The sequence below is a fragment of the Lontra canadensis genome, unplaced genomic scaffold (genome assembly GCF_010015895.1).
Source record: "Lontra canadensis isolate GAN:19392208 unplaced genomic scaffold, GSC_riverotter_1.0 scaffold84, whole genome shotgun sequence".
Taxonomy (NCBI): domain Eukaryota; kingdom Metazoa; phylum Chordata; class Mammalia; order Carnivora; family Mustelidae; genus Lontra; species Lontra canadensis.
Window position 1 is genome coordinate 6,314,582 of NW_022631078.1, and position 19,316 is coordinate 6,333,897.

At 56.3% G+C, this 19,316-nt stretch overlaps 1 protein-coding gene across 1 annotated transcript in view; it reads left to right on the plus strand.

Moving 5' to 3' along the window:
• The window catches only part of NFAM1 (NFAT activating protein with ITAM motif 1), a 33,465-nt gene that overhangs the window by 10,098 nt on the left and 4,051 nt on the right, over positions 1-19,316 (plus strand). Inside the window, exons 2-4 of the mRNA XM_032882851.1 lie at positions 2,708-3,037; positions 4,549-4,661; positions 11,739-11,834. Of these exons, the coding sequence (XP_032738742.1) occupies positions 2,708-3,037; positions 4,549-4,661; positions 11,739-11,834 (539 nt within the window). The remainder of the gene's footprint in view (positions 1-2,707; positions 3,038-4,548; positions 4,662-11,738; positions 11,835-19,316) is intronic.

Here is a 19,316-nt window from a genome sequence, read left to right on the forward strand (position 1 = left end):
CCAGGGCCAAGGCCTGAGGCGGTAGACAGGCTGTCCTGTGGAGGCCACCCCAGGCCGCGTGTGCCCTGCCCTGTGGGCCTGGTACTTTCTAGGCAGAAGGGCCAGTCTGGCGTTTGCTTTTCTAGATTCAGCGAGGACTTGGGACTCCTCTAACTTCCTTGCCCCTTTTTTGTCACTGGGGAAAGGCAGCCCCGCGCCCCCCCTGGAACTGCCCTTTGAGTTTTCCCGGCTCCTCCCGCTCCCTTCTCTTCCTCTCCTACCAGCGCTGGAAAGAGCAGGTGCTGGGGCAGGTGGGAGATCCCGCCTCTCCACTCCCCTCCCCTCCTCAGGGCTGCCCCATCTCTGCCCTCCCTCCACACGGCCACCTCCAGGCCCTTCGCCCTCTCGGGCAGAGGGGATCTGCAAGTTGGACGAATTCATCTCCCCGCAGAAAACAAGCCAGGCTCCTGGCAATGCTTTCCTCCCTGTACCTGTCCTGGCCTAGGCTGTGCTGAGGACTCACCCGCCTCCCAGAGAATTATACGAAGAGCAAGTTCCTGTCGCTTCTGTAGCCCTTTTGGGTCTTTTGTCTTGGGGACATGTCTGCTGGCACCTGGAGAGAAAACCAAGCCAGGCTGGGCTCTCCCAGCCCCTGTGCCTTATGGTCACTCACAGTCAGAACCAACTCCTGGTTCTTCATAGAACCAGCCCTGTGCACTTGGGGGGCAACCTGCAAGGTTTGCGAGGGTCCCACCAGAGCCCCTCTGGGTCTGGGGTGAGAAGCAGGTGTCTGAAGTGGGGGGAGGGGAAAGCCCTCCGTACCAGCCCTGGTGTGGCCACTTTCCTGGTGGTTTTGGCCAGGTTCCCACCTCCCGACCCCCAGCAGGGAGGACTGGCCGCCTGCAGAGCCAAATAGGAGAATGCAGCTAGAAGTCAGAGGGGTCCTGAGCTGAGTCTGGAGGTCTGGGTAGGAATCCCAGCCAGAAGGGCGTGCAGGGGTAGCTGCAGCGTGGGAAGTGGCCCTTTGGTGGGGGGGTGCATGGCCACGGCCTGCATGCAGCATGGCCTTGCTGGGCAGGGCAAACCAGGTCTGTCTCAACCCTCTGGCCCCTTGTCCTTACCTGGGATGATGCCATGACCCCTTCCTCCGCCCACCGCGCCTCTGCCCTGGCTGCCATGTGTCAGGGGAACTTCGGGCCTGAATCTGAGCTCCTCCTTCTTACGACAGTACAGAGCGTTGTCATTAAACCACAACGGCAACCCCACTGGCACGCCCAGTGACACCAAGGACCCGTGAAATCCTTCCCATCCCGCACAGTGGAGGAGAACCCTGGGTCTTCTCCAGGTGTGACCACTGTCATAGTCATGCAGGACAGCGAAGCCGGTCCCCTCAGTCCCCTAGACATCCAGCCTGGTCCCTGGAACTGTCACCGCCTTTTGCTCTTTGGTGGAGGGACGAACTCTTCAGTGACTCAGCACGAAGCTCAAAATAACCACGCGGTGGGAGCTCCGAGGGACTGGCTAGTTGAGAGGATCCCCTCTGTCCTGTCCCCAAGTCTTCCAGAGCCCTGGCCCCACCTCCCCTGGGGACCCAGCGCTGGGCTCATCAGAAGAGCCCAGAGACCAGTCCAGTCTGGCCTCATGCCAGCCCCACACCCCGGTGCCCCGGGGGCCCACGCCTTGCCCTCCGCCAGAAAAGTACACCTGGCCGGCCCTCTGAGCCCTCTGAGTCACTCCAATGTGTGATCTTCTCCCAATGAACAGCCCGGCCGGCGTGTTCTTGGCTGCTTCCTGCCGACCTCAGTTTAGAACTGTCCGTTCAGCTGCTGGAGAAGGAAGGGGCTAGGGGACGAGGCATGCTGAATCGGCGGGGGCTTGTGTGCTGATGTCTGGGGGTGCGAGGGGACCCCTGCTGCTCGGGCCCGGAGACTGTGGGAGGGTGGGAGGCCCAGCCCGGCAGGTGCCAGTGTTTTCCTCGGAGCCTGTGATGAGGAGGGGTGTCCAGGTGTCCAGGAAGGAGGCTCGCACAGACACCTGCCTTTGTAACGGTCATCAGACATCCTGGTCGTGGCCCAAACGGCTCCCTCTGTGCTGCTGGAAAGCTGCTCTCGGGGCATTTTTTGTTACTGTCCATAGAAACTTGACAAATGCTTCTCCGAGCTCTGATTCAGGGCAAGGCTATTCTCTCCTGATGGTTGGCATGGCTCCTCCTCCGGGCTGGGGAGAACCCTGGCTCCCCTCCGGGGGTCCACTGCCGGGAAGCTCTTCTTCCTGCCAGGGAGCATTTATTTGTCTTGTCTCCTGCCTCCCTCCTCTTTACTTCTCATTCTCCAGCAGCTCTGGGTCTTCTCAGGCTGGTGCTTTTATCCAATGTGGCTTCTTGGCCTTTGATCAGGAGAGCAGTTAGGGCTGTGGGGGCTGGAGTCTGCCCGCCTTGGGCAGGGTTGTAGCTCCACGCCATCCCTGCTGAGAGAGTGAAAGCCAGCAGCTTGACCTGCCTGACCCTCGGACTCTTCCTCTCTGTGAAGTGGAGCTCTTACACACTTCGCCTTGGGTGTGTCGGGAGATGGAGAGTTCTATGTGTGAGACACTTGGCACAAGGCCCGCACACAGCACCTGCATGGACGGTGTGAGTGTGAACGTGAGCTGAGGTCCTCGGGAGGAGGTACAAAGGACTGAAGCCACCCAGAGGGTAAGCTCCCACTCTTTGCTTTCTCTTCCCCTGCAGGAGGGCAGTCCGTGACCCAAATTGGTGCCCCCATTTTGGTCTCTCTGGCCAACAAGGCCATTTCCTTCGACTGCAGAATCACGTACCCGGACAGCCCCAAATTCAGGGACTTCACAACCCAGTACTTTCACGTGGACCTCCAGAAACGGGAGAGCCTCAGGGAGCAGATGAAATGCTCACCCGACCTGGCCAAAGAGAACCAGACGCACACCCTGCAATGCCGGGTCACCCCCACGCTGCCCAACGCGTCGGCCACTGGTACCTACTACTGCTCCGTGGACTGGCAGGACTTGAAAATAATCAGCCAAGGCGTCTTCATCCTGGTCAGAGGTGAGGCTTCCTGCAGGGTCCAGAGGGTTCCCCTGCTTGTGTTCCTTCTCTCGCTGTGTCTCTCTCTGTCAAATAAAGAAATAAAATCTTACACAAAAGACATTGGGAGATGAAGAGAAGGGAGTTGGGGGAAATCAGAGGGGGAGACGAACCATGAGAGACTGTGGACTCTGAGAAACAAACTGAGGGTTTTGGGGGTGTGGGGGCTGGGGTGAGCCTGGTGGTGGGTATTCAGGAGGGCACGTATTGCATGGAGCATTGGGTGTGGTGCACAAACAATGAATTTTGGAACACTGAAAAAAAATTTAAAAAAGAGAAAGAAACATGGAGATTGCTACAAAAAAAAATCAACAAGAAATAAACCAACAAATAAATAAATAAAGCTGTCTCATTGATCAAGGGGAATATCTGTCTCATTGATCAGCTTGGGTAAGAGGCAACCGTGTCCTCAGGGAGCCCCTGACCACGCACGCAGGTGTGCCGACGTCTACCTTGATTTGGGAAGGACAGAAGCCTGGGTCGTGGCTGTGCCTCCAGCCACCTCTGGCAGGTGCCCAAGAGAAGTCCCTGGCGTGCTGGTCTCAGCATCGCTGCAGCACCAAGTGTGTTGGGGGGGTGGGAGGGTGTCGGAGGCTGAGTACACGATTGGGCTCATGCATGTGTATGTCTGTGGCAGCACTTGGCTCAAGTAGGTATTTCTGGGAAAGGTTCCTAGTTTCATCACATCCCCGAAGGAGTGATGACTGAAAATTATCATCGGCAAAGCCATGAGGCTCTGACCTGCGTCCGTGCTTCCCACCAGGAGCTGCGGGGGTTCAGGGAGCTGGCTGGCCCGGTTGTGGCTCTGGGCCCGGGCTTGTGGCAACACCCTGTCCATCGAGGGCTTTTATGGGGATGAACGGGATCCTGAGTGCAAGGGCTGGTGTCTGCTACTAGGAAATGTTTGATTAATAACAGACATGGACGTACCTGGCACGTGGTTGGCACCTGGCCCTTTCTGCCGGCAGATGGTGGGAGGGAGGGAGGGAGGAAGGGAGGGAGACATAAAAGGAGGGATGGCCCAAGGGAAGGGGCCGGGCTGGGCCCTTCACCTGCCCCTGGTGAAGGCCAGTCGCCTGCTAGGCCCAGGCCACCACCACCCCCGCCCCATCACACCTGTCCCTGTGGCCGCCGTTCCTCATGCGGAGCACAGAAGGCCTTGAGAGATGTCGCAACTCGCCCAGGGTCCCACAGGCAGCTCTCAGGGGAGCCGATTCACCCCGAGGCAGGTGACTCAAGAAGCAAAAGATGGGTTCCTTGCCCTTGACAAGAATCAAGGCTGACAACCAAGAAAGGGGTGTGGCCAAAGCCGGCGTGGGAATGAGAACCTTGCTGGCCGCGGGGGTCTGGGGGGCTCATGGCGTCCTGGGTAAAGAAGAACATAGGAGTGGGGAGCCTGGGGGTTGGGGGGGTGGGGTGTACCCCTGCCTCTCTCGGGGGACTAACCCTCTGCTTCCCTGCCCTCCTCCCAGACGCAGGGTACCGAGCCCCCGCGCAGGACTCCCGGCTGCTCCTGCTCTCCGGCTTCACGGGCCTCCTGACCGCATTGAGTGTCTTGGTCACAGCCCTGCTGCTCTGGAAGAAGGTAGGGGATCCTCACACACGGCACGCTGCCCGTCCGGGCCCTTTGCTGTGGCTCCGGGAGCTTCCCAAGGAGCAGAGGGGCCGCCCGCCCGCCCCGCACGGCGTCCCAGGGGCCCTGGTGAGGGCTGCCGGCCGTAGTCTTCCTTGTGGCCTCCCTGCACCCGGACCCCTCCTCGCTCACCTCCACAGTTGGGCCCGGGGTGCACTCTTGCCAACGCCAGGTCCCCTTGGATCTTGCACAAAACCAGGGTCCACCCGCCTTTTCTAGGTCACAGGTCCTCCCGGGTGTTTCGGTGCAAGGCTCAGGCCTCATTTCTGGCTCTTTTGAGTCGGAAACACTGTCCTGGTTTTCCCGGATCCCCAGCACCCCGGAAGGGAGGAGGAAGCGTTTCCTAACAGCCGCTGTCTACCAGGCACCCTTGCCCTCCCCTCTGTGTCCCACCGTAGCTCTGCGAGGGACGTTTCTTCCCATTTTACAACTCTGGAAAGCGAGGCCCAGAGAGGTGGTGGCTCGCCGAGGTCTCCCGGCAAGCCTGTGGCAGGGGCGGGGGCTGGAGTGGCAGGTGGATGGGGTGTTTGGTCCAGGTCTGCGCCCGGCTGAGTCCTGTTCGGGCTGTGGTGGCACCAACACAGGGAGGGTTGTCTCCCCCGTGGGCTCTTGTCACTCTCCTTGTCACCCAGTCCTGGGGGGCTGGTTCCGTAAGTGCCCTGAGGACAGAGGCCACAGTGAGTTTGTCTCCGTGGCTCTGTGCAGGCCCTCGCGTGCTCAGTAGATGTTTCTTGGGCGGTAGAATGCCTTCCCAGTGGGTGCCAGGTTCTGCCCAGCTCAGGGTGGGGCGGGGGGGGGGGGGGGCAAAGATGGTGGTCAGGGCCCCAGCCTGCAATTCAGACCCTCTGTCCTGGCTCCTTGAAGGCCTGCCTCAGAACAGCTCGGGCCTGTGCTCTGTCCTCTCCGGACCAGGAGCTCTCCGACTCCTTGCCTGCCTTCGGGGGCAAGTCTGGGGAGCAGCCCCATCAGCGAAGGCCCTGAGTGTGGGAAGAGGGTTCTGCACCACCATGGGGGATTCTCGGGTCAAGAGAGGCTCAGCCCCTGCACCCTGCCAGTCCCCATCCACACCCAGGGAAGGGCCCCCCGAGACGGGATTTCATGCGTTTGCTCATTCAACCCCATGAGGACCTACTCGATTCCAGACCCCGTGGAGGCCCCAGGGCCATAGCAATGACTAAAACGGTCCCCAAGAAATCCCTGCCTGCGTCAGATTTGCATTCCAGCTGAGGGGAGGCAGACCCTAAACAAACAGAGAAATAAATAGCCAACGGATGTGATGAGTGTTGGGGGAGAACACAGCAAAACAGAGAGTAGTGAGTGTGGGAAGGAGGGAGATTGTGGTTTTCAGTAAGGAGCTGGGGAGGGCCTCCCGACACCACACCCGGAAGGAAGGGGGGGGCAGACGTCAGGAAGAGTGTGTGCAACAGGGGAACCGCAGGTATGGGTGCTCTGAGGCAGGAGCTGCAGAGAGGCCCCGGGGTGGGCCGGGCCGCCTGAGTTCAGGGGCAGAGTGGGGGAGGATGGAGACCATGTAGGTCAGGCAAGGCACATTGATTGGGTTTACTCTAAGTGAACTGGGAGGCCCCGCAGGGCGTCAGGAGACGTGAGGCAGGATTAGACTGACCCCGATGGACCCTCCAGCAGCTGTGAGAAGCGGGGGAGGGGAGACTCGGTGAGGAGCTACTGCAGCAGTCCAGGCAGAGGCGACCGAGGTGGGACGAGGGTGGCTTCTGGGGAAGTGGCGAGCGAGGCAGGTTGGAAGCTTGGACCCCGGCCCCAGTTTCCCACTTTGCCTTGGGCTGGAGACATGGTCACTCTCCAGAAAAGGCTCCAAGGTGATAAAAGAAGGTGAACATGGCCACTTGGCCGTCCCTAAAACTCTGGAGGCTGCCTTTCCTGCCATCTGGGAGCCGGAGCCTGGTGACAACTTCAGCCACCATTCTAGTTCCTCTGCTGTCCTGTGATCTGCAGGTGTGGGGCATGACCCTGGCGTGACCAATTCCTAATCTGGCTCATCCGGCTGACAAGCCACAGAAGGAGTCCACTCCGTTGCACCCAGGAGCAGGCTCTGCTATGAGGTCCCCGGGGAGGCGAGGACCCCTCTGAGGGCCCTTGGCCCCCTGCCTCCGGCCTGGTCACAGGGACAACTGAGCAGGGAAGACGGAAGACGATGGGAAATGCTTCCCTGGGCCTCCCATGAATCCTGCATTTAGGAGAGAGGCCCACCCGCCACTAGGCCCTTTCCCTCCTTCAACCAACATGTGCTGAGCCCCTACTGTGCGCCCAGCTCGGCTCTTACCCCCAGTATATTCCTTCCCCCACCCCCGCTGCTCTTCCCATGATGGCAGCAGGTAGGACGCTCTGGACTTGTCACTCAGCAGACATCAGCTGAGCGTCTAGTGGGACGTGGGTGTGGACACAGAGGCTGTGTGTTGGGCAGGGGCGATGAAGGACCCCCACTCGGGCTGTGGACCCCCATACCAGCTTGTATGGGAGACTGCATGGGTGCCTTCTGCAGGCAGGAAGCCCAGCAGGTGAGGGTCAGAACCGAGTCAGGGCGAGACCTTGACCCTGAGCCTCCACTCCAGCCGCTGCTCTGCAAATACTGGATTGTAACGGGTGGAGCTCAGGGTCCTGCCAGGTCAGGGAGGCACCCAGAGCAGAGTAGGTGGTCAGTAAAGTCCAGGGAAGAGGGGAGTTGGGGGTAAGACTCAGCCCAGCCCCACTTCCGAGCCCAGCCCCTCCCCCTCCTGCGTGGCTTCAACCACTCCTAGCCTCTCTCTCCTTCCAGGAATAGCTCCCGAGTATCTAGAACGTGCCAGGCACCGGGCTAAGTGCCAGACACAGTGGAAAGCAAGACAGAGGCAGCCCCTGCCCTCTCACCAAGCTGCAGCCCTCTCTGAGCCTTGCTCTCCTCCTCCAGGAGCGGGGATGAGGATGGATCCCGCCTCACCTGGGAAGGGTGGAAGAGAGCATTTTGGAGACGCCAGCTGGGGCGCCTGACCCACAGTGGGAAGGCGGTGTGGAGATGCTTCCTGGCCTCCCTCCCTGCACGTGGGGGAGGAAGGGCTGGTGCAGGAGCCTGGCCTTGGAAGAGAGAGAAATTAGAAGGCCAGAGGCCAGAGATGTCCCCAGAGCTCCCTGGAACTGGATCCAAATTTGAGGTGCGGGGTCTGTGGCTGCCGTTCCGCGTGGCCGACCCCTGCCCCTCACAGGCAAGCGTGGTTTGAACTGAGTGAAAGAACAGGGCATGGGGGGCAGGGGGGGACCCCAGCCAGTGGCCAGGCCAGGCAGTCAGCCATGGGGGCCAAGAGGAGAAGGCCAGGCAGGAGGGGAGGCACGGAGGACCCTAGGAGCCCAGGTGGCTGCAGATAAATGAATCGAAGCGGAGCTCCTGGCCCAGAAAAGGCAGATGATTCCTGCATGAGAGCAACCAGAGGGCTCCCCACCCCCGACCTGGGGATGGATCAAGGCTGGCTTCCCAGGGCTGGCAGCCTCTGACTTTGATGGCCTATCTGTCCTCATCCCCTAAGGGTACCCTCCTCCACTGCATACATCTTCCCGTGCTTCCTGGACCCCCAGGGCAGCCCTGTGCGGATCACTTGCGTCTTTGTGGCCTCTACACAGGGCAAGTCTCTGGCCCCTTCCTCGGAGCACTCCCCGCTCTGTCTACACGGATGGTGCCCGGGCCCCTCCCTGAGCCCCAGAGCCCGTCCACGGTGTGAGCCCGATGGCATCCGCACCCACGGCTCCTGACACCACTCGTAGCTCCCAAGCCTGTCCTGCCTAGGCAGATGGCACCATGTCCCCAGACGCTCAGGCCAGAAGCCTCCGAGCTGGGTGTGGCTCCCCCCTCATCCTCCGCAGCAAGCCCTGCCCACAGTCTGTGTAGGATCCGGCCCCTTCTCGCCTGCCTCAGCCCCCAGCCCAGAGCTTCCCTCAGTCACTCCTTACCCGAATACAGGTCTCCCTGTCCCACTCATGTCCCCTCCAGCTCTGCTCTCCATACCTGTGCTTATGTCTTTGTCACTGTTTCCTCCACCATAACGTAAGCCCCAGAAGGCAGGGACTTGGTCTCCCTGCTTGTTGGGGGCTGGGTAGCCTGACACACATCAAGTGCTCGTGGGAGGGATGGCTTAGTTAAGAGATCGCTGAGACTTGGAATATGAGTCGCAGCTGGCCAGGCTGTGAGGTGGACTCCCATAGTACAGAGGGGGAAACTGAGGCTCTACAGGTTTCCGGAGCTGCTGGTGGCCACATGGATTGGTTTGTTCGTTTGCAGATCACAGTTGGAAGGGCAAATGCGAGTGGCAGGGAACAAGGCACATGGGGAGGGCAGGGGTGGTTCCAAGGGGCCGAGCGTCTCGCCCCTGCAACAAAACGCACTCATCTGATTTTTTGAGACTGTCACCCCCTGTGGGCCACAGCCCGGGCCTCCTCTCCCTGCCACTGCACCACCCTTGGAGATCTGCCTCCTCCTCTTGCCGCCCCTCCCAGCTCGCAGCCAAATGCAGGTCTTACTAAATCTGATGGCTTCCCTGCCCTCCGAGGGAGGACATGGTGGATCACGCCTTCTGTGGCAGTGCCCTCCTCAACAGCCTCCCGGCTCGGCTGCTGTCACCTTTTACTCCCATCGGTGGCTTTCTATGTGATGGTCCATCCTTGAGGATGTCCCTGACGTGTGACATTCCTGCCCCCATATGATCTGGTGTCTTGTCCCCATGGCCTGTGGCCTGCGATACTTTCTCAGACTCTTCTGTTTTCGGGAATAGGGCAAGCGCTCAGAAGACCGCCCCAGACCTGTGGCAGTCGTGGGGTTCCTTCCCACAGCCCCACAGTGACACTTACCTCCCGGCAGCCCCACCAGTGTCAGTAGGAGCACCACAAGGCGGGGCCTGGGTCTTACTCACCACGGGGTCCAGAAGAGCCCCTGCCCATGAGCTCACACCCACCAGCCTTGACAGTGTCCGGGCCACCAGGCTCAGTGCAGGGGAGAAGCACCAGCCCCCCAGCCGTCTTGAGGTGAGCCACAGCCTCTGACTGTGACAGACGCCTCCAGAAGCATGTGGTGCAGGGGAGGGACACTAGACTTGGAAGAAGACAGCTGGGTTCCATCCAAAGGCAGCCATCCGACTAGCTGGCCAGGCCTCAGTTTACCCCTCTGTAAAGTCTACTTCCTCAGGCTATGAAGATAATTAAATGAGACTAAGAACATGTCTCATGGGTTTTTTGTACACGGTAAAGTGCCACGTGGAGGCCAGCACCTATCTAATGGGCTCTGTGGCCTCAGGCAAGTCTCTTGCCCTTTCTGAGCCTTCTCATCCTCAAGTGTAGACCAGAGATGGTGTGAAGACTTGCCTTGCAGGTTTGTGGAGAAGTACATGAGAGGGTTTGGAGAGAGCCCTGGCTGGCATCCAGAGAAGCCCCCTCTCCTGGGCCCCGATCAGGCTGTGACCGGGGTGGTTCTGGCTTCTGCCTGACGGTGAAGTAGCTTGGGAGAGCTAATCCTGCGAGCACAGGCAGGGGACGGGCAGGCGGCCAGGAGTTTTAATTAGCCCCGGCCCTGCCATGAGGCTGTCATGGCTCTGCGGTTGGCAGAGCAGTGCCTACGAGGAGGGGGACGTCTGGGTGGCCTCCCTCTGCCTCAGAAGGAGCTGCCTGTCTCCCGGAGCCGGGTGCCTCCCCACGGGCCCAGCACCCCTGCCTCTGTGGCCAGCGTGAGCTTCCTGACACTTGCCCCTCCTGGCCTCTCCTGCATGAAGCTCGGCTGCTTTCTGCCATCCACGCTGTCAGCTGGGTCCCCCTGTCTGGGGAGGTCCCCCCACCTCCCCTCGTTGACCCTCTTTAGGTCAATGTTTAGGTCCCCCCCTAGTTGACCCTCTTTAGGTTCCTCCATTCCTTTAAGTCTTGGCACACGCTTTTTTCCTCTCCCTACCCTCCCAATCTTGCCAAAGGAGTTTCTCAGCCTTTAAGTTTGTTTTTTTTTTTTAAGATTTTATTTATTTATTTGACAGACAGAGATCACACAGGCAGAGAGGCAGGCAGAGAGAGAGAGAGAGGAGGAAGCAGGCTCCCCACTGAGCAGAGAGCCCGATGCGGGACTCGATCCCAGGACCCCGAGATCACGACCAGAGCGGAAGGCAGAGGCTTTAACCCACTGAGCCACCCAGGCGCCCCAGCCTTTAAGTTTTAAACACCACTTTCTGGGGCACCTGGGTGGCTCAGTCAGTTAAGCGACTGCCTTCAGCTCAGGTCATGATCCCGGGGTCCTGGGATCGAGTCCTGCGTTGGGCTCCCTGCTCAGCAGGGAGTCTGTTCCTCTCTCTCCCTCTGCCCACTCAAGCTCCTGCTCTCTCTCTCTCAAATAAATAAATAAACACCTCTTTCTGCCAGGTGAGGCATTTGTCCCCCAGAGTGTGCCAGGGGCTCTGTCCTCTCGGTCAGCACACGGGCCACACTTTAGTCAAATGGGGTTCATCGTCCATCTCCCCATTAGGTCCTCAGTCCCAGGAAGGCAGGGCCGGTGTCCACCTCTTCACAGCACCTGGCTAGCCAGAGGTGGCTGACAAGGGTGTGTTGGTTGGCCAAGGGCCACCTCATGCCACCTGAGTGCCAAGCACTTACCCCTTCATCCCCTCCCTGAATCCTTGCGACAACCTCACGAAGGAAGGTTCTGGCTGAAGAAAGTGAGGCCCAGAAAGGGGAAGGGGCAGAGGGAGACTGGACATCTGGTCTGGCTGGCACTCGCTCAGGACCACTCCTAATGGTCAGCTCTGCTGCCGGGGACCCTGTCACCCTGTCCCCGTGTCACCGTGACCGTGACCCACCATGGGCAATCCCACCTCCAGTCTGTGCAGACAGATGAGTGGCATGATGTGGGTCTCAGAGGCATTTGCCGCGCGTCCTTGGGGACGGTGGGGACGCGGTGCTGAGTGGCCCCTGCCAACCGGCCATTCTCTGCCCTGGGGGGTCTGTGGGGTGGGAGCCGCCCATCCCCGGCTCTGACCGCCCTGACTCCTTTCCTCACAGAAACGGAGGCAGACTCCTCGGAAGCAGCCTGCCCAGAAGGGCTCGGACCCAGGCGCCCGCAGCCAGCAGCAGCCTCTGGACGAGTCTGTCTACACGGTGAGTCTCAGGGCTGGGCTCCCTGATGGGTCAGGTCCCAGCGCTGTGAAACTCCGAGCCTCTGGTTTCTTGTCTGTAAACTGGGGACAAGCATTCCCACCTGGTGGAATTTCTATGAAGATGAACACGTGTGTGGCCCCTGGCCCCCCGCAGGCACGCAGGTGCCCCTGGGCCCCCTTCCCTGGCTCACCCCTCCACTTCTGGAACAAGGGGCGGCGAGGGATGACCGAAGTTTCGCCATCCGACCTAATGATGTTGAGCAGCTCACCAGCCCCTTCCTGTTTTGATTACACAAGCAACATCACAGCAACAACAAAACATCACAGAGAGAGGAAAAGGTCAGGCACCATCACGAGCCCTAACACACTTGATGCTTCTCAATTCTTCACGCCTCCCCCCCCCCACACGCAACCTTGTTTTCTATCCTTTTTTTTTTTTAAATATTTTATTTATTTATTTGACAGAGATCACAAGTAGGCAGAGAGACAGGCAGAGAGAGAGGAGGAAGCAGGCTCCCCACTGAGCAGAGAGCCCGATGCGGGGCTCGATCCCAGGACCCTGAGATCATGACCTGAGCTGAAGGCAGAGGCTTAACCCACTGAGCCACCCAGGTGCTCCCTTCTTTTCTGTCCTTAAACTCAACCAGAGACAGGGGCCTGGGATGCCAGGTCATAAGCATTTCCTGTCACTGCATCTGTCTTGGTGTTTACCTGGGGGAGGCTCAGCCTGGTGCGCTGGGTGTGAGCCCGCCCACTGGCCGGGACACGGCCCCTTGGCCCAGCGGCTGCGAGGGGGACAAACATTCTTTTCCAGTCCTATTTTAGTTCTGCAAGGAGCATGCGCTCACTGTAGAGAAGGTGAAGAATGAATGCCACCCCGTGTCAGCTGGGGTCTTAACTCTGTGAGATCTAGAATCAACAGGTTAGGAACTGGGCTCCTTACCTGGCAGGTGCCAAGTCTTGCTGGGGACGTGTGGGTTCCCCAGGGGCATGTTCGAGGGCTCCCCCTGCATGAGGGTTCTGCCTGTCTGTGCTGTCACTGTTCCTGTCCTCACCACCCAGACATACATGAAACTTGAGTCCACACACGGGGCATACGGGGTATGGGTGTTTACTGAGGGTGGGGACCGATGGGGAGGAGGCAAAGGGACTGTCGCTATAACACCAACAACTCCAAACAGAACATAACGCGGCCAGCCCTCAGACAACCTTCCCCTCCGTCCCTGGGAATTTCCACCAGCCACTGCTTCCCACGTGGCCTCAGACTTCCCCATATTCCCTCTTCTCTCCCAGCAACTCATGGTATTTTTCATGTGAGGACTTCTGGTGTCAGCTGTTGAATAAAAACATTTCTCTCTCTCCACAAACACACACGGGCACACACGTGAGATATCTCTCTCTCTCTCTATATATATATATATATATATACACACACACATATATATAATATGGGATATAGACAGATATATTGTAGAACTATAGATATATAGATAGATCGATCTATCTATATCACATATTATATATATACATATACATACGCATATATATAAAGAAAATAACCATCATCCTAAGCCTATCTTCTTCCAGGATAAATACTAGTAACACTGACTTCTATACCTTCCAGTCTTTTTTCTATAAATATGCACAAAAAGACCCATACACACACTCACAAGCACTTTTTTTTTTCTTTTTGGAGTAGTACAGCTATTTTTGTTCATGTTACAATATCTCACGAGCATCTTTCTACATGAATAAATACTCTTCTACGAGAGCAGTTTTTTTTAAAGATTTTATTTATTTGATGGAGAGAGAGAGAGAGAGATCACAAGTAGGCTGAGAGGCAGGCAGAGGGGGAGGAGGAAGCAGGCTCCCTGCCGAGCAGAGAGCCCGATCAATCCCGAGCGGGGCTCAATCCCAGGACTCTGAGATCATGACCTGAGCTGAAGGCAGAGGCTTAACCCACTGAGCCACCCAGGTGCCCCTACAAGAGCATATATTTTTTTAAAGATTTTATTTATTTGACAGAGAGAGATAGTGAGAGAGGGAACACAGGCTGGGGGAGTGGAGAGTGAGAAGCAAGCTTCCCACTGAGCAGGGAGCCTGATGTAGGGCTCGATCCCAGGACGCTGGGATCATGACCCGAGCCAAAGGCAGATGCCTAACGACTGAGCCACCCAGGCACCCCTACAAGAGCGTATTTTAATGGAAGAGACTCACTTCTGCTTGGAACATCTTTCCTGCGTGTGTTTAGACTTCTCTGAGGCTTGGGCAGACTCCTGTGGAATGTGGGGAAAAGGCTTGACTTCCCTGCAGAGTTAAAGGGCAGCTTTAAGAGATCCCGAGACAAGAAAGGAGGCACAAAGGGAACAGTTAAGAATGACATTAATGACAGGGATGATGGCATCAGGAGGCTTTGTCAAGTTCCTGCGACATGCCAGGCACTGCGGTAGGAGTTTACACCTGTTACCTCATTGATACTCATATTAGGGATTGAGGATACAACTATCGACCCCAGTTCAAGTTTATTTTCTGGTTGTCTATTGCTGGTATGTAGGCATATGACTGGTTTTTGTATATCGACTTTATATGGAGTGACCTTGCTGAATTCATTCATTAATCCTAATAGGTCTCTGCAAATCCCTTTTGATTTTCTATGAACCCAGTCTATTCACATCATCCATGAATAAGGGAAGTCTCATTTCTTCTTTTCCAATCCTCATGCTTTTATTTCTTTTCTCTTCCTTTCCCTCACTGCCTCAGACCTCCAGTCTGACGATGAGTAGGAAGGGTGACAGCATCCTTGTCTTGTTCCCAGCCTCCAGAAAAGGGTTTTTGTATCTTCTACCTCTACTTTCTTTGGAAGGATCCTTGGATCATTGATTTTTCTATCTTTCTTCTTTTTGAATCTGTGCATCAAAGGCTATGAACTTCCCTTTAACTACAGCTTTAGCTGCACCCCACAAGTTTTGATACATCCTCTTTTCACCAACTTTCAGTTTAAATTTTCTGTTGAGAGTTCCTCCTTGCCCCCGTGGGTTGTTTAAAAGTGTTTTGCTGGGACGCCTGGGTGGCTCAGTTGGTTGGACGACTGCCTTCGGCTCAGGTCATGATCCTGGAGTCCCGGGATCGAGTCCCGCATCGGGCTCCCAGCTCCACGGGGAGTCTGCTTCTCTCTCTGACCTTCTCCTTGCTCATGCTTTCTCTCACTGTCTCTCTCTCAAATAAATAAATAAAATCTTTAAAAAAAATAAAAGTGTTTTGCTTCATTTTCAAATGTTTAATTACTTTTTAGTCATTGTTCTGCTTTTTATTTCTTGCTAATTCCACTGTGATCAGAAAATATATTCAGTATGATTTTAACCCTTTGAAGTCTTGAAACTTGCTTTGTGGCTCAGTGTGTATTTCGTGCACACTTGCAAAAAGCTTGCACTGGGCATGGCTGACTAAATGTTCTATGTATATCAATTAGGTAAAGGTTTTGTTTGTTTTTTTTAAGATTTTATATATTGATTTGAGAGAGAGGAGGAGAGAGCATGAGCGAGGGAAGGGGGCAGAGTAAGAGGGGGAAGCAGACTCCGCTGAGCAGGGAGCCTGATCCGTGCCTTGACCCCAGGACCCAGGATGCTGAGATCACGACCTGAGCCAAAGGCAGATGCTTAACTGACTGAGCTACCAGGTGCCAGTCAATTAGGTCAAGTTTGTTGATCATGTTGTTTAAAATATTTCATTCCCTTACTGATTTTTTTTTTGGTCAATCAGGTATTAAGAGAAGTGAGTTAAGTCTGTCCATATGATTACAGATTTGTTTATTTCTCCTTTTAGTTGTGTCAGATTTTACTTTTTATTCATATGGGAAAATGTTCATGATATATTGTGACATGAAAAAAAGTTGTGTCACTCTAATTTGTTTTTTAAACGTGATCTATTAAGGAGCATGGATTTGTAGTGGGTCAAACAGACTGGGGTTCAAAGCCTCGTTCTGTTGCTCACAGATTGTGTTACTTAAATTTTCTGAGTCTTGGCTCCATAATCTGTGAAATAGGACTTAACAATAGAATATTGCATTCACAACTTGCAAACATGCTACAATTTCTTCCATCCTGTATTTCTCGAGCCCACATCCCTCTCCAGTGACCCTGAACTTTCTCCACGACTCATAAGAGAAATGTCATAACTTGCTGTCTTCAGCTTTTCTCTCTCCTTTCTGACCCATTCATTTGGGCTTTCTGTCCAAGTATTCATCAAAATCTGCTCTCTCAAGGTCACCTTCGACCTCCACATTGTTAAATCCAAAAGTCAGTTCCTGGCCCTCATCTTCTTTGATGGATCAGCAGCTTCTGACACTATCAACCTCTCTCCCCTCCTTGATGCACTTTCTTTACTTGTTTCTGGAACATTCCACACCCTCCTGATGCCCCTGCGCCCGATTCACCACCAGGCCTCCTTAGCTTCCTTCAACTGGTTCTAGGAACCAATGGAACTCTGACCTCTAAACACTGGAGTCCAGTCTTGGGACCCTTCCTCTTTGACCTCCATCCCTTCCCTGGGGATCTCATTCAACCTCAAGGTTTGAGACCATCAATATTTTGACAACTCCCACATTTCTGTCTCCAGCCAGACACGTCCTCTAAACACCAGAGTCATTCCATTCAAGTCACTGGCTTCACTCTCAGACCTGCCTCCAATTCTTTACCCACCAAGGGGCCTCTACTCATAGTCCCCATTGCAAGGGACTGACTGCTCCATCCTTCTAGTTGCTCAGGCCAAGCATCTGAAGTGGTCTTTTCCTTCCCTCTATCGCTACTCACATCTGATCTGCCGGCACATCTTTTTTTTTTTTTTTTTTTCAAAACATATCCCTTCCCACCGCTCCCCACCCTTCCTGCCCTAACACTGGTGGGAGCCACCCCAGCCGTTTCTTGCCTGGAGTCCCGCAATTTATTTCTGATCAGCTGGCCTTCTTTTTTTTTTTTTTTTTTTAAGATTTTATTTATTTATTTGAGAGAGAGAAAGAGCATGAGCAGGGGCAGAGAGAGAAGCAGACTCCCCACTGAGCAGGGAGCCCAACATGGGGCTCGATCCCAGGACTCTAAGATCATGACCTGAGCTGAAAGCAGTCGCTTAACTGACTGAGCCACCCAGGCACCCCTGGCCTATTTTTTTTTTAAAGATTTACTTACTGGGCGCCTGGGTTAAGCCTCTGCCTTCAGCTCAGGTCATGGCCACAGAGTCCTGGGATCGAGTCCCACATCAGGCTCTCTGCTCAGCAGGGAGCCTGCTTCCCCTCCCCTCTCTGTCTGTCTGCCTACTTGTGATCTCTCTCTCTGCCAAATAAATAAATAAATAAAATCTTAAAAAAAAAAGATTTACTTACTTATTTGAGAGACAGAGAGAGCGAGAGAGCAAGTACGGGGAGGGGCAGAGGGAGAGAGAGAGAAACTTTAGCAGACTCTGCACTGAACATGGAGCTGGATGAAAGGTTTGATCTCACAACCCTGAGATCTGGACCTGAGCCGAAACCGAGTCGGATGCTTAACTGACTGCACCGCACCGCACCGCCCCCCCTTCGCTGGCTTATTATTACCCTTGTCCTTGGGCAGCAGCCAGAGTGACTTTGCTCAACCACAGACTATGCTCAGAGCACTTGCTGATTCCTGGTTCTCCGAGAAGCAGCCACCAAGCTGGGGCGAGCCTGACATGGTCTAATAAGGGAAACCACTCAGGAGAGGAAATGGGGAAGCCTAGGTGAGCTGTGGGACGAAAACAGAGCTGGTCCTGAGTGAGGAAAGTGGGAAGGACGGCCCCGAGGCCACACTGTGCAGGAAAGGCTCAGCAAGGCCGGGGAGTGCCCACGGCAGAGTCGTCTTCTGTCCCCCGGGGCAGGGGGCCGCGCTGCCATGCCCACTGTGCACAGGGCTTCTGGCCTCCAGGCACCCATGATGATGGGTTCCAGAGCCCGGCAGCTGGGACCTCTGGTCCGTCCTGGTTCCTGCCGCTGGAGCTCTGGGAAGCGCATTCTCACAATAGCTCAGGCCTCACTCAGAGTCCACATCAGAGCCCCAACAGAGCTCCCAGGGCTCCCCGCATCCCACCCCCATTTCCCCCTGTTATCTGCTGGTGCCCATCACCCTGGCTTCCTCACTGTTCCAGGAGCACCAGGCGTGTCCTCACCGTGGGGCCTTGGTGTCAGCCTCGCCCTTTGCTCGGGACCAACCTGTCCGCAGTGGTCGGTGGGGCTGCCCGCTCACTCCTCGATGCTCCGCTCCGAAGGCGCGCCGTTTCAGGGAGGTCTTTCCTGAGCTCCCCTTTAAAAGGGAGAGCTTTGGGAGGCTCAGCGGGTTAAGCCACTGCCTTCAGCTCAGATCATGATCCCAGGGTCCTGGGATCGAGCCCCACATCGGGCTCCTTGTCCAGCAGGGAGCCTGCTTCTCTCTCTGCCTCTGCCTGCCTCTCTGCCTGCTTGTGCTCTCTCTCTGACAAATAAATAAAATCTTAAAATTAAAAAATAAATAAATACATAAATAAATAAAAGGGCGAGCTTCCCACCCCCTCAGGACCCGAACCTCCCTGTCTTCCTTCTCATGTTCTCCACAGCCCTTATGTCCCCCTTTACTTCTGTGATTGCGTTTGTTCCACACAGAGCAGGTGCTCAGCATTCGGGGCCGTGGGCAGCAGTGGAGGGCCCTTCCTCCCTTCCAGATGCCAGGGTTTCCGCGGGGTCTCCGTGCTGGGCACAGAGTAGGCACCCCGGGGCACACATGGGACATCAGCTTCGTGGTGTCGCTCTCCCTCAGGGGCACTTGGACTCCTCCCCTCAGCTCTGCTCCGGCCTTGGCCGTCCTGTTGCTCTGTTCTTGCTCGCTGCCGCCGGCGGGCCCCGCTGACACACCACCGATGCCTTCCCTTCCCACCGGGCAGCCTCCAGGGGCTCCCTGCTGCCAGCCTTCTGCCCTGGCCCGAGCTGGGACGGCTACCCTGGCCCGGCCTCCCCAGACTCCAGTCCCTCCCCAGTCCAGGCTGCTCCTTTCAGACGTGCCAGGACACTACCCTTCTTCTGCCCCGAGGGCCGCTCCTTTCCGAACAGCTCCGCCAGATCGCACCCGTCGGCCCCGCAGTGCCTTGTACAAGTATCTGTGCAGGAGCCCACGAGAGTGCAGCTCTTGTGTTTCCTCGGTCGGGGGAGAGGCAGGTCTCACAGGGGCACCAAGGTCTAGAACCCTCTGAGTGGTGGCCCGCGGCAGCTGACTTTGGCTTTGGCTTCAGCGGGGCTAGAGGGAAGCTTTGCCACGGACTTCACACTTCTGCCAGGGCTGACAACCGTTTGGGTCAGCACTGTCGCCCACGGAGCGGCAGGAGCCAACAGTCTTGGAGGGCCCGTGTCCCAGGCAAATCGCCCTAGCCCAGCCCAGCCCAGCCCAGCCCAGCCCAGCACAGCACAGCCCAGCCCAGCCCCAGCCCAGCAGAGCCCAACACAGCCCAGCCC